At 45.2% G+C, this 12,785-nt stretch overlaps 1 protein-coding gene across 1 annotated transcript in view; it reads left to right on the top strand.

Annotated features, from left to right (window-relative positions):
- The window catches only part of SLC2A9 (solute carrier family 2 member 9), a 245,638-nt gene that overhangs the window by 167,975 nt on the left and 64,878 nt on the right, over window positions 1–12,785 (top strand). Inside the window, exon 11 of the mRNA XM_018049726.1 lies at window positions 12,219–12,320. Within this exon, the coding sequence (XP_017905215.1) occupies window positions 12,219–12,320 (102 nt within the window). The remainder of the gene's footprint in view (window positions 1–12,218; window positions 12,321–12,785) is intronic.

Below are 12,785 nucleotides of genomic sequence, written 5' to 3'. Positions count from 1 at the left end.
GATGTGAGCAGGGGTGGTGAGGACAGAAGCAGGGAGAGCGTGAGGAGGCTTGAAGAGAGGCTGCTTTGCCCAGTGAATCATCAGACTGAAGGCGCTCTGGCTGGCCTCAAAGCTGAGTTCATTCAATCCTCCCTAACATGGGGAGACTCTTCCATCAATGAAGAACTATTCTGCAGTATTTCTTTGGGCCACAGCTTGGCAGGAAGAAACAACCCCCGACTTCCACTAAAAAGACTAAGTCCCTAGTTTATCTAACAAAGATTTCAGAAGCTTAGCAGAGGAAGGGGCCTCATCAACCAAAATCAAACCATGCTTCTCATTCGGCCCCCAAGCTCCCTGGAAGATGGCTACCCTGGGTGCCATCCAAGTGGGCAGCACCCACTAGAGCTGAGAAGGTAAAATTCTGGCTAAACAGCTTTTCATATCTGGTGCTTACATCATCATTCAAGAAGCGCTGACGTAATCTACTGCCTGGTGAGAAGAATGCCTGTGGACATGGGGACCCTCGCATTCTGAGAGCTCCTCCTCACGGGAGGGAGCGTTAGAAGGGGAGCCAGGAAGCGGGGTGCAGAGTGAGGGCCCAGCATCCCCAAGCAGATGAGTAGTTTTGCACCGGAATTCCATTTCTCCAAAGTATGCCTCCCACCTGGGAAGCCCCGGGGGCTTAGCGGTCAAGAATTCTCCTGCAACACAGGAGACGCAGGTTCAGTCCCTGGGTCGGGAAGATCCCCTGGAGGAGGGCATGGCTACTCACTCCAGTATTCCTGCCTGGGAAATCCCATGGACAGAGGAGCCTGGAGGGCTACAGCCCATGGGGTTGCAAAGAGTCGGACACAGCTTAGCGATCAGAAAACAATAGCAAACCCACTCCCAACTCTTGATACCTTTTATCAGGTGGCTCTGTTTCTGAGTTTGGCTGAGGACGTTCTCTGACACCCACCTGCTGAGTGCCTAAAGCTTTATTTCCCACCAAACCTCTTCTGATTCCCTCCCCATCACTCCAGTAGCTTCCTTGGGCTCCCCCATATCTGGGTTTTCCCACAGCGTCCCCCATCCGAGGGAGGAAGGCAGGGCTCCCAGGCTCCAGATGTGGGAGCACTGACTCCCAAGTCTGCTGGCCAGTCTGTCTTTCTCAACTCCTTTATGAGCTATTTTTTCCCCGTTTGCACAAAGTTGAGAATGGTTTAAGTTATGATCATAAACCTCTTAAGATTTATCACATTTTACTTTCCCAAGAGAGGCAGGAGGGAGGGACGTGTTTCCCTTAGAAGCTACAGAAGCTCTGGCCTGGAGCCATTTCTAAAGTGACTCAAGAGGAGAAGGTCCTCCCAGGACTTGAAAACCTGGAGAAGCCTGGTCTGCTGGCAACCTCTGCTGCCATTCGAGCGGGTTCCCATCCAAGTCTGATTTTGCCCTTTGCTTGAAATGTCTCATGACCACTTGAATTTATTATACTTAAGGGTCATTTGACCACCCTGGAATAACAATCATTTTGAAAGTTACTTTCTTCATTTCTCATACCTTTGGCCCAAACAGAGATACATGTCTCACAAACATTCAACTTTGAAATAGAAATTTCCAAACAAAGGGCTTCCCTTGTGGCTCAGCTGATAAAGAATCCACCTACAATGTGGGAAGCCTGGGTTCGATCCCCGTGTTGGGAAAATCTCCTGGAGAAGAGAAAGGCTACCCACTCCAGTATTCTGGCCTGGAGAATTCTATGGACTATATAGTCCATGGGGTTGCAAAGAGTTGGACACGACTGGCGACTTTCATTTTTCCAAACAAAATTTATGTTTCAGTGAATTATTTTTAACATGCAATTTAGAGAGAGCCTTTTTCAAGTAGAAAATGATTTCTGTGACCCTGTCTTCTGAACATGGACTTAAACTCGCAGATAACCAGGGTCTCTGCTTCTTTTCACACTGAGATTTGTGAAGGCAAAGATTAGGTTAGCACTTGCATATTTAAAACAGAAGTACTAGCAGTTAAAAGTAATATGGAAATTTGACATTTTTTCTCATGCAGTCTGTGTTGGCTTTCCTTTCTTGGCAAGAAAGCTGAGTCAGCAGTAATAACAAACACATCCTGTGTTCCTTTCTCCCATCCTTTCATAACTAAAGCCTAACCAATAATCCAGCTTCTGTCTAGAGCATCACTAATTGTTGGTGTGGCAAGGGCTCCTCAGGGACCCCCACCATCCCCAAGTGTCAAGATCAAGGACAACCATTTGGGATACTGGGGTGCTGGCCTCTGTCTGGGAGGCATCTTTGTTCAGGTCGAGTGCGTGTGTGTGTGTGTGTGTGTGTGTGTGTGTGTGTGTGTGTGTGTGTGACACAGCAGGTTTGAAGAAATGACGACAGTTTTGTCAAGCCGGATTTCTGCAGCCCTGGTCTGCATGAATTCCCCTAGGCTAAGAGCCAGTCTATAATAAGCACCCAGTACATAGTTGCTTAATTGAGTGAGACTCAATTACAGCCATTTGGGAAAGGAGCATCTGCTAAGTAGATGGAGCGCTTTGCCTCTGGCTGGGATCCACATCCTCTGCCCCTGGCAGTCAGATCAAGTGCTCTGAAGGAGATGGAGACCCCGGCAACAGCTCTTCCTCTCTCTGAAGCCCTGCGCACAGTCAGTGCACATGGCTGCTCAGGAGCAGGAAGTCAGGCCAGGCAAAGGCTGAGTCTGCAGGACCCAGCAGAATCAGAAAGGGCCCGGCCTGGAATAGGACAGAAAGAACATGGTGTATTTATATGTGTGCTCAATCACGTCTGGCTCTTTGTGACCCCATAGACTGTAGCCCGCCAGGCTCCTCTATCCATGGGATTCTCCATGCAAGAATACTGGAGTGGGTTGCCATGCCCTCCTCCAGGGGATCTTTCCAACCCGGGGAATCGAACCCATGTCTCTGGCATCTCCTGCATTGGCAGGTGTATTCTTTGCCATTGAGTCCACTGAGTGAACTTTTACTGGGCTCTGCCAACCCTGAAATGTCAGGAATTCTACCAACTGCTGAGTTCTCCAAACCCTAGACACTTAGCTGCAAACAGGTGACACAATATAGACGGACTGACCTGTAAAATTCGTATAAAGTAATGTAAGTGAAAGGCTTCCCTGGTGGCTCAGTGGTAAAGAATCCACCTATAATGAAGGAGCTGCAGGTTCAATCCCTGGGTTGGAAAGATCCCCTGGAGGAGGGCACGGCAACCCACTCCAGTATTCTTGCATGGAGAATCCCATAGATAGAGGAGTCTGGCAGGCTACAGTCCATAGGGTCACAAAGAGTCTGACATGACTCTTTGAGCATGCACAATGTATGTGAAATACTGTAAAGAAACATTAAGTCAGATTTGAAAGCCATGATTGAGTCACATTTGAAATAAATGAAACTTTGTTGTTATTGTTCAGTCACTCAGTCGTGTCTGACTCTGTGACCCTGTGGACTGTAGCATGCCAGGCTTCCCTGTCCTTTAGGCTCTCTTTTCCTTCCCTCCACCCTTTCCTTCTTTCTTCATTTGCTTCGTTATTTAACAGATAATATGCTAAGCCCCGCTCTCCATCAGACCTGAGCTCCCTGTATGTGTTTGCTACAGCTGCATAACAAAGTACCACAAACTGAGTGGCTTAGACACAGACCTCTCACCTTTCTGGAGGGTGTTCATTGGAAAGACTGATGTTGAAGCTGAAACTCCAATATTTGGCCACCTGATGGGAAGAGCTGACTCATTTGAAAAGACCCTGATGTTGGGAAAGATTGAAGGCAGGAGGAGAAGGGGACGACAGAGGATGAGATGGTTGGATGGCATCACCGCATCAATGGACATGAGTTTGGGTAAACTCCAGGAGTTGATGATGGACAGGGAGGCCTGGCATGCTACAGTTCATGGGCTCACAAAGAGTCGAACACGACTGAGCAACTGAACTGAACTGAACAGAACTGAAGTCTGAAACAAGGTGCTGGAAGGTGGATTCCTTCTGAGGTGGAGGGAGGATCTGTTCCAGGATCGCCCCAGCATCTGGACCTTTGCTGGCAATCACTGGCTCCCCTCAGCTTGTGGAAGCATCATCTGATCCCGGCTTTCCTCGTCACGTGGCCTTCTCCCTGCATGCGTGTCTGTGTGCATAAGGACACTAGTCATCCTGGATCAGGGCCCTAAGGACCTCGTTTGAACTTGATTACCTCTGTTGTTGTTGTCATTATTGTTTAGTTGCTCAGTTGTGTCTGACTCTTTTGTGACTGCATGGACTATAGCCCACCAGGCTCCTCTGTCCATGGGATTTCCCAGGGAAGAATACTGGAGTGGGTTGCCATTTCCTCCTCCAAGAGGTCTTCCAGACCGAGCAATCTAACCTGCGTCTCCTGCCTTGGCAGGTGGATTCTTTACCACTGAGCCACCAGGGAAGCCTGGTTACCTCTGTGAAGACCCTATTTCCCAAATCAAATGACATTCTGAGATACCAGGGGTAAGGCCTTCAACCTGTCCTTTCTGGGGAGGACACACTTCAACTCCTCCATTCCCCAGGGGCAGGGACTCTCGTCTCTCCTCTGTGCCCCAGTGCCAGGGCCTCCCACAATGAAGGAAAGAAAGCGCTGGGAAAGTGTGTACAGTCTTCTCATAATTCTAGATGTTACTTCGTCTTACTGACAGTGAGGAGAGGTCATGTAGTACAGGGGTTAAGAGCAAGACTCTGGAACCAGACTGCCTGGACTTAAATGGTGGCTCTGCCTCTGTGTGACTTTGGGTAGGCTGCTAAACCTCTCTGAGCCTCAATTTCTGGATATAACAGAGGATGATAGTAGCATACCCTATTAGAATACCCTAATAGCATAATAGAGATATTATGAAGATTAAGTTATTGCAATATATATAAAGGTGTCTAGAACTATGTCTCATACATAGTAAGTACTGTAATGGTGTTCCGTAGACAATAATCAAGGTAGCATGGTGTTGACAATAAGGATATCTACAGATCAATGGCATAGAATAAAATACAGAAATACAAAAGATGCCAAAGTAATTTAATGCAAATAATAGTTTTTATTAAGAAATGGTGCCATAAAAACTAGATAGTCACATTGGAAAAAAAAAAACAACAACTCTTGTCTCATGCTATAAGCACACAAATTAACTCAAAATTGACCATAGACTGAAACACAGAAGCTAAAATCATAAGACATCTAGAAGAGAACATAGGAGGAAGTCTTTGCAACCTTGAGGTAAGCAACGATTTCTTAGATGGGATACAAGAAGCATGAACCATTTTTTTAAACTGAAACATAATTGTGCAATATTATGTGAATTATTTTGGTCTCCAAAATCACTGCAGATGGTGATTGCAGCTATGAAATTAAAAGACGCTTACTCCTTGGAAGGAAAGCTATGACCAACCTAGACAGTATATTAAAAACCAGAGACACTTTGCCAACAAAGGTCCATCTCATCAAGGCTATGGTTTTTCCAGTAGTCATGTATGAATGTGAGAGTTGAACTATAACGAAAGCTGAACATAGAAGAATTGATTCTTTTGAACTGTGGTGTTGGAGAAGACTCTTGAGAGTCCCTTGGACTACAAGGAGATCCAAACAGTCCATCCTAAAGGAGATCAGTCCTGGGTGTTCACTGAAAGGACTGATGCTGAAGCTGAAACTCCAATACTTTGGCCACCTGATGCGAAGAGCTGACTCATTTGAAAAGACCCTGATGCTGGGAAAGATTCAAGGCAGGAGGAGGAGGGGATGACAGAGGATGAGATGGTTGGATGGCATCACTGACTCAATGGACATGAATTTGGGTTGGCTCTGGGAGTTGGTGATGGACAGGGAGGCCTGGTGTGCTGCCATTCATGGGGTCACAAAGAGTCAGACACGACGAGCAACTGAACTGAACTGATGTGAATTTTGGTGATGAAGCTTGTTTTTAATTGACCAATTGGATTTCATCAAAAGTAAAAGTAAGAGCTGGGGACTTCCCTGGTGTTCCAGCGGTTGAGAGACCACCTTACAGTGAGGGGAATGTGAGTTCGATCCCTGGTCAGGGAACTAAGATCCCATATGGCTCTAAGCTCACAGCTGCTGATCTGGAGTACCACAACTAGAGAGTCTGTGTGCCAGAAGGAGAGATCCCGTGTGACGCAGTGAAGATCCCACGTGAGAGATCTCACATGACGCAGTGAAGATCCCATGCGCTGCAACCAAGATGTAATTCCTGCTAACTAATTAATGAGGCTTTCTAAAAAGCAAAAGCTGTGACTATTTAAAAGAGTGTTAATGAAATGGAAAGGCAAGTCAGACTGGGGACTATTCACAAAGTACACATTCACATGGGACTTGAATCCAGAGTACGTGAAGAATTCTCAATGATTCAACAATAAGAAGACCAACAACCCCCTTGAAGATCAGAAAACTGAATAGACACTTTACAAAAGAAACTATCAAAAACCACCATGAACAGATGAAAATTTGCTCAACACCAATAGTCATCAGGGCAATTAAAGCTAAAACCCATAATGAGACACCACAACTCACCATAAGGATGAATAAAGTTAAAATGGTGAAGAGTACCAAATGGTGCTGAAGATTTGGAGTAACTGGGACTTTAGTACACTGCTGGAGGGACTTTAAAATGGAAAACAGTTTGGTAGTTTCTTGTCAAATTTTACTCATACAACCTAGCCATTTTCTCATAAATATTTACCCAAGGGAAATCAAAGCACACATCTATACAGAGACTTGAACACTGATCTTCATAACAGTTTTTATTCATAAGAGCCAAACTGGAAATAGCCCAAATGTCTGTCGACTAGTGAATGGAGAAACAAATAGTGGTATATCCATTCAATGGAATACTACTGAGCACTAAGCAGGAATAAGTTACAGATGTACACAACACAGATGAATCCCAAAAGCATGTTGATGACCAGTATAGAAACGTCATCTCATCTAGACTAATCTAATCTATACTGGTGGGAAGCTATCAGCGGTTGCTTGGGGCCAGGGAACTTTGAAATGACAGAAATGTTCCATATCTTGGTGTGGTCAGTGCTTTATGAGTGTGTAAGTCTCACAAAACTTACCAAACTGCACATCTGAAACAGGTACATTTTATTGAATCTAGCTACACATCAACCTAACACGAAAAAAAGGTTTACCATTTTTATTCCACCACTGTGGAGTGGGCAGCAGGTGAAGGCAAATGGCTGCTGAATAGATGAATTACCCTGGCTCAGGGGTCCCCAGAGGGACTGTCTTTAAAGCATCAGGAGGCTAACAGTTCATCCCTAGCTGACACCAGTAGCCTTCAGAGGCTGATGTTCACCTTGAGTTCATATCTTCACTAATGATTTCCATGTTGAGTGGAAATACCATGTTTAGTCTAATCCCTTTTGACAGGATGCACTTCAGTGCTATTTAAAGAAGGAGGAAGAGAGCCCTGGAGACTGACCCTGTTTCCCACTAGGATGGAGAGGGTTTCCATCTTTTCTTTGTTTCACAGACATTTCCTTGGCATCTTCCTAGACCATTTACAAACTGTTTCCAAATCAAAGACGATGTTTCCAGCTATACTTTGGCTCAGGTTCCTGGTTCATGCAGATACTTTAGTGAAAAGAAGCAGCCAGATCCCCCCAAAGCACTTGAATGTTGGCATGATGGTATGAGAGTGGGTCTCGGCTGCTTTGTGCTTGGGGCACACTTGCTGACTGAAATCGATGATTGTGCCTTTAAAGAAACTAAAATAAAAAATACAAATAATGGAAAACATCCAACACAGTGAAGTCAATAACAAGTTCAGGTGTGACAATGCATCAATCTCAGTGTAGCAACCTCAATGTCTCCCAATGACTATGACGGTTGTCATGGTAACGGCTCTAGTCACTTCTGCGCTCTGTCTCTGGCTACACTAACTGAATCCTCTCAGATGCTTATGAGGTGAAGCCCACAGATAGCCCAGTTATGAGCAGCCTGCATTTCCAGTGCCAGCTGTAACTTTGGGTTTGACCCCATTAAGCGTAAGAATGATTATGACATTCTTAGGCTGTAGCAGAAACACATTGTACAGGGTGATGAAAATTTCCCAGTGCAGGTATTGAAAATCATAGATGCTTGGGAAAGAGTCAAGACTGGATTGGTGACTCAGGGAGTAGGGGTTTGCATCTTCAAGTGTTAGTTAAGTCTTTTAACCCTTTTTTAACTTGGAAAAGTTCATTGTAGGACTTCCCTTGTGGTCCAGTGCTTAAGAATCTGCCCGCCAAGGCAAGGGACATGGGTTCAGTTCCTGGTCTGGGAAGATTCCACATGATACTATGCAAACTAAGCTCTTGCACCACAACTACAGAGCCTGCGTGCCTAGAGCCCTTGCTCTACAACGAGAGAAGCCGCCTTGCTGAGAAGCCTGTGCAAAGCAACTAGAGACTAGCGCCTGCGCTCCACAACCAGAGAAAGCCCATGCACAGCAAAGACCCAGCACGGCTAAAAGCACATTAATCAATCAAATTCTTTTTTCCCTTAATATATATATTTCATTGAAATATAGTGGACTTACAATATCTCAGGTGCACAGCAAGGTGATTCAGTTATACACATACACATACAATATTTTTGAAATTATTTTCCATTTATTATAAGATACTGACTATAGTTCACTGTGCTATACAGTAAGCCTTTGTTGCTTGATGCATATCTATTTTTTTAAATTAGAAATTTAGCATTCTATTCAAACTAAGTCAAACAAGTGAAATCAACATGTCATAAATTTTTAGGTGAAAATTCATGAGTTTCCTAAAATATATATATTATACATATTATATACAAAAGCTTTTCTATTACACTTGATAAAGGCTTGAGAAAGAACATCCAAAAAAAAAAAAAAGAGAGAGATGGAGAAATTGGCAAACATAAATTAAATGTAATGGGAGCACTGCGTATGAAGTAGAAAAAGTGAAACAACCTAGACATAAGTAAAAGATACCTGGCTGCTGATTTAAAAAGCTCATTGCAGAAAACTTAGAAAAGACAGAAAAATAATAAGTAAAATCACAATCACACATTATTCCCCCAACCACAGTTTGCCATTACCAACTATTTTAGCATCTGTTTTTCCAGAATGTATTAGTTTCATAGAGCTGAAGTTTACAAAACTGTTGATGTCTCTATAGCTTTATGCCCTACTCTTTTCGCTTGAAAGTATATCCTAAAGATTTTTCTGTTATTTTAAATTCTTTGAAAATGTGTGAATCCCTACACAGTTGTCATGGAGATGTTCCAGTGTTTATTTAACTAATTCAATTGTTGATGGACCTCTAGATTTCTATTTCCTTAAGAACACGTCTGCCAGTGCAGGAGACATAAGAGACATGGGTTTGGTCCTTGGGTTGGGAAGAGCCCCCTGGAGAAGGGAATGGCTAACCCGCTCCAGTATTCTTGCCTGAAGAACCCCATGGACAGAGAAGCCTGGTGGACTACAGCAGAGTCAGACATGACTGGAGCCTCCGGGCACATAAACAACACTATGAAGAAGATCTTTGTTCATAAAGTTTTGACCAAATGTCTATTTCCTTAGGATAAATATCCAAAAGGTGAATGACTGAGTTAAAGAGCAGAGCTATTTTTCAAACGTCCCTGGGCGTGAGAGAGCATTTACCCCACTTTCTTATCTCTGAGGAGCTCTGCGTGACTTTTGACAAATTCCATAATCTCGCTGGACCTCTGATCCCAGGTGTCTCCGATCTCCATCCCCACCTCCGGGACCCAGCTTCCCTCCATGTTGCTCTGGTCCTGGCAGCCCCTCTCAGGTCCTCCCCTTTGATGGACTTAGTTCATGAGAGCTTGGAGAGGAGGGAGGACTTAGACGCATGCCCTTCTCTCTCTCTAGAACTTTCCCAGCAACTGCTAATCTTTGCTTCCTCCATGGCTCTCACTGGGCCTGGCTTCTCATGGGGTAAACCTTCCACCTTTATCTCCCTCACCTCTGAGAAAGGAGAACCATCACACCTGCCTTACAAAGATAAACCTTCACTCCGTCAGCAAATGTTGGCTCCACCCTACCGGGTGGTCTTCTAGGTTTTGGGAAAACAAAAATGAAACTCCTAGCCTTCAAGAGAGGAGGAGAATCAGCGTACAGGGAGGAAGGTGCTGAGCATCCAGATGCATCCATGTGCTCTTGCCAAGTAGAGCTTTGTTTATTCTGCTGGGGAAAATATTAATGTCTTACGGACCAGGAAAGATTATAGACGGTGCCCGCTCTGCCTCCTGCCAGCCTCATGACCTTAACCAGTTTTCCAAAGCCTCTGTGTTGGTTCCTTTACCTATAAAATCTGACAAATAATAGAACCTATTTTAATTTTTAAATTAAAAAAATTTAACTGGTGTATAGTTGATTGACACTGTTAGTTGTGTTAGTTTCTGGTGTATAGCAGAGTGATTCAGTTATACACACACATTCTTTTCATGTTTTTCTTTTCCCATTATGGTGCATCACAGGGCACTGAACCTATTTCCTTATACTCTATAGTGAGACCTTTTTGTTTATCTATTTTATGTGTAGTGTATCTGTGAATCCCACACTCCCAGCTTATCTCTCTCCCACCTCTTTTCTCCTTTGATAACCATCAGTTTGTTTTCTACATCTGTCTATCTCTATTTCATTAAGTTCATTTATGTCATATTTTAGATTCCACAGATGAGTGATATTATATGATCTTTGTCTTTCTCTTTCTGACTTACTTCACTTAATATGATAATCTTTACCTCTGTCCAAGTTGCTGCAAATGGCATTATAAATGGCATTATTTCATTCTTTTTATGGCTGAATAATATTCCATTGTGTATGTGTACATATATATATTTTTGAAGTTGCTCAGTCGTTTCTGACTCTTGTGACCCCATGGACTATAGCCCTCCAGGTTCTTCCATCCATGGGATTTTCCAGGCAAGAATACTGGAGTGGCTTGCCATTTCCTTCTCCAGGGGATCTTCCCAACCCAGGGATCGAACCCGGGTCTCCAGCATTAAAGGTAGATTCTTTACCGCTGAGCCACAAGGGAAGCCCATATGTATGTGTATGTATATATATATATATTTATCCATTCATCTGTTGATGGACATAACACTTGCTTCCTTGTCTTGGCTATTGTAAATAGTGCTACTATGAACATTGGGGTGCATCTATCTTTTCAAATTACAATTTTCTCCAGAAAAAAAAAAAAGGAGATCAAACCAGTCAGTCCAAAAGGAAATCAACCCTGAATAGTCATGGGAAGGACTGATGCTGAAGCTGAAGCTCCAATATTTCGACCACTTGATGCAAAGAGCCAGGTCACCAGAAAAGACTCTGGTCCTGGGAAAGATTGAAGACAAAAGGAGAAGAGGGTGGTAGAGGATGAATGGTTGGCTAGCATCACCAGCTCAGTGATCATCAACTTGAGCAAACTCCAGGAGATGGTGAAGGACAGGGAAGCCTGGCAGGCTCCAGTCCATGGGGTTGCAAAGATTCAGACACAACTTGGCGATGAACAACAAGAACCAACCAGAAAGCTTTGTGCCCAGGAGTGGGATTGCAGGGTCACATGGTAGCTCTATTTTTAGCCTTTTGAAGAACTTCCATACTGTTTCCCATAGTGCCTACACCAGTTTCCATTCCCGCCAATAGGGTAGGAGGGTAACAAACCACTTCATGAAGCTTTAGTGCCAGTTGAATGAATGGACACATAGAAAGACTGCGCCTGGCACATAACAGGTGCTTGACAAATGGTCATCAGTTTCAATCACCCACACTCACCCACGACCATCAGGAAAGAGGAGCAACAAAGACACAGTAGCATCAACTGACTCAGGGGCCAATTAGAGCCAGGAGGCGGGAACTTCTCTGCCCACTCCCACTCCAGCACCGTGCCCTGGGAGTCTACCCACAACAGACGGGGTAGAGGAACAGAGAGCAATTGCCCTCCACCTGCCCACTGGCTCCCTAGGTGGGGGAAGGGCTGGGCAACTATGTCCCTTCTGAGGATAAACCCACCCTCCCCGATAAGGAAGATCGGGAGGAAGGTGAAGGTATGGACACACAGCCGGTGCTCACGATTTGTGGCTTTCTTCTCCCTCCTTCTCTGGCTGTGGCCATCCTTTGGCCATCAGATCAGAGCCATCCTTTAGCCGTGCCCCCAGTGTGGTTCCCCAGCAGCACGGGTCCCCTTCACTCACTGACCATCTCTCTCTGACCTTCACCCAGGGCTTGGTCATCGAGCGTGTGGGACGGAGACCCCTCCTCATCGGTGGCTTTGGGCTGATGGCCCTCTTCTTTGGGATCCTCACCATTACACTGACCCTGCAGGTGAGAGGATGCGCCTGTCCCTTCCCCAGGGAGTTCAGGATGGGCGTGGCTTTCGGCCTCGTGCTCTGGGACCATTGGCTTGGGAAGTCCGTCCAGTCTATAGGCAACCCTTGTAGTGTGGAGTTCCCAAGGGCATCTCAGCTTTGAAGCTGTGGAGCACCCTTGGGGAAAGATGTTAGCAATGGGTCCTTGGACGGGGGTTGGGGCCGGGGAGGGGGAAAGAAGAGACCTGACTTTTGGTCCTGTCGGGAAGTCACTAATGAGCTGTGTGATCTTGGGCAAGATCTGTCCCCCTCGAGCCTCAGTTTACCCATCTGTGGAATAGAGGGGATTGCACTAGATGTCTCCGAAGATGCCCCCTCCAGCTCTCACGCTCCCACTCAGGGTGGCTGGCACAGCCCTATGAGACTCCTGTGCAGTTACCACATTGATGCCCATGGGTACCAGCAGGGGCACTGGAGCCAA

The sequence above is a fragment of the Capra hircus genome, chromosome 6 (assembly GCF_001704415.2).
Source record: "Capra hircus breed San Clemente chromosome 6, ASM170441v1, whole genome shotgun sequence".
In the NCBI taxonomy this organism is placed as follows: domain Eukaryota; kingdom Metazoa; phylum Chordata; class Mammalia; order Artiodactyla; family Bovidae; genus Capra; species Capra hircus.
This window is presented reverse-complemented; position numbering and strand designations above follow the sequence as displayed.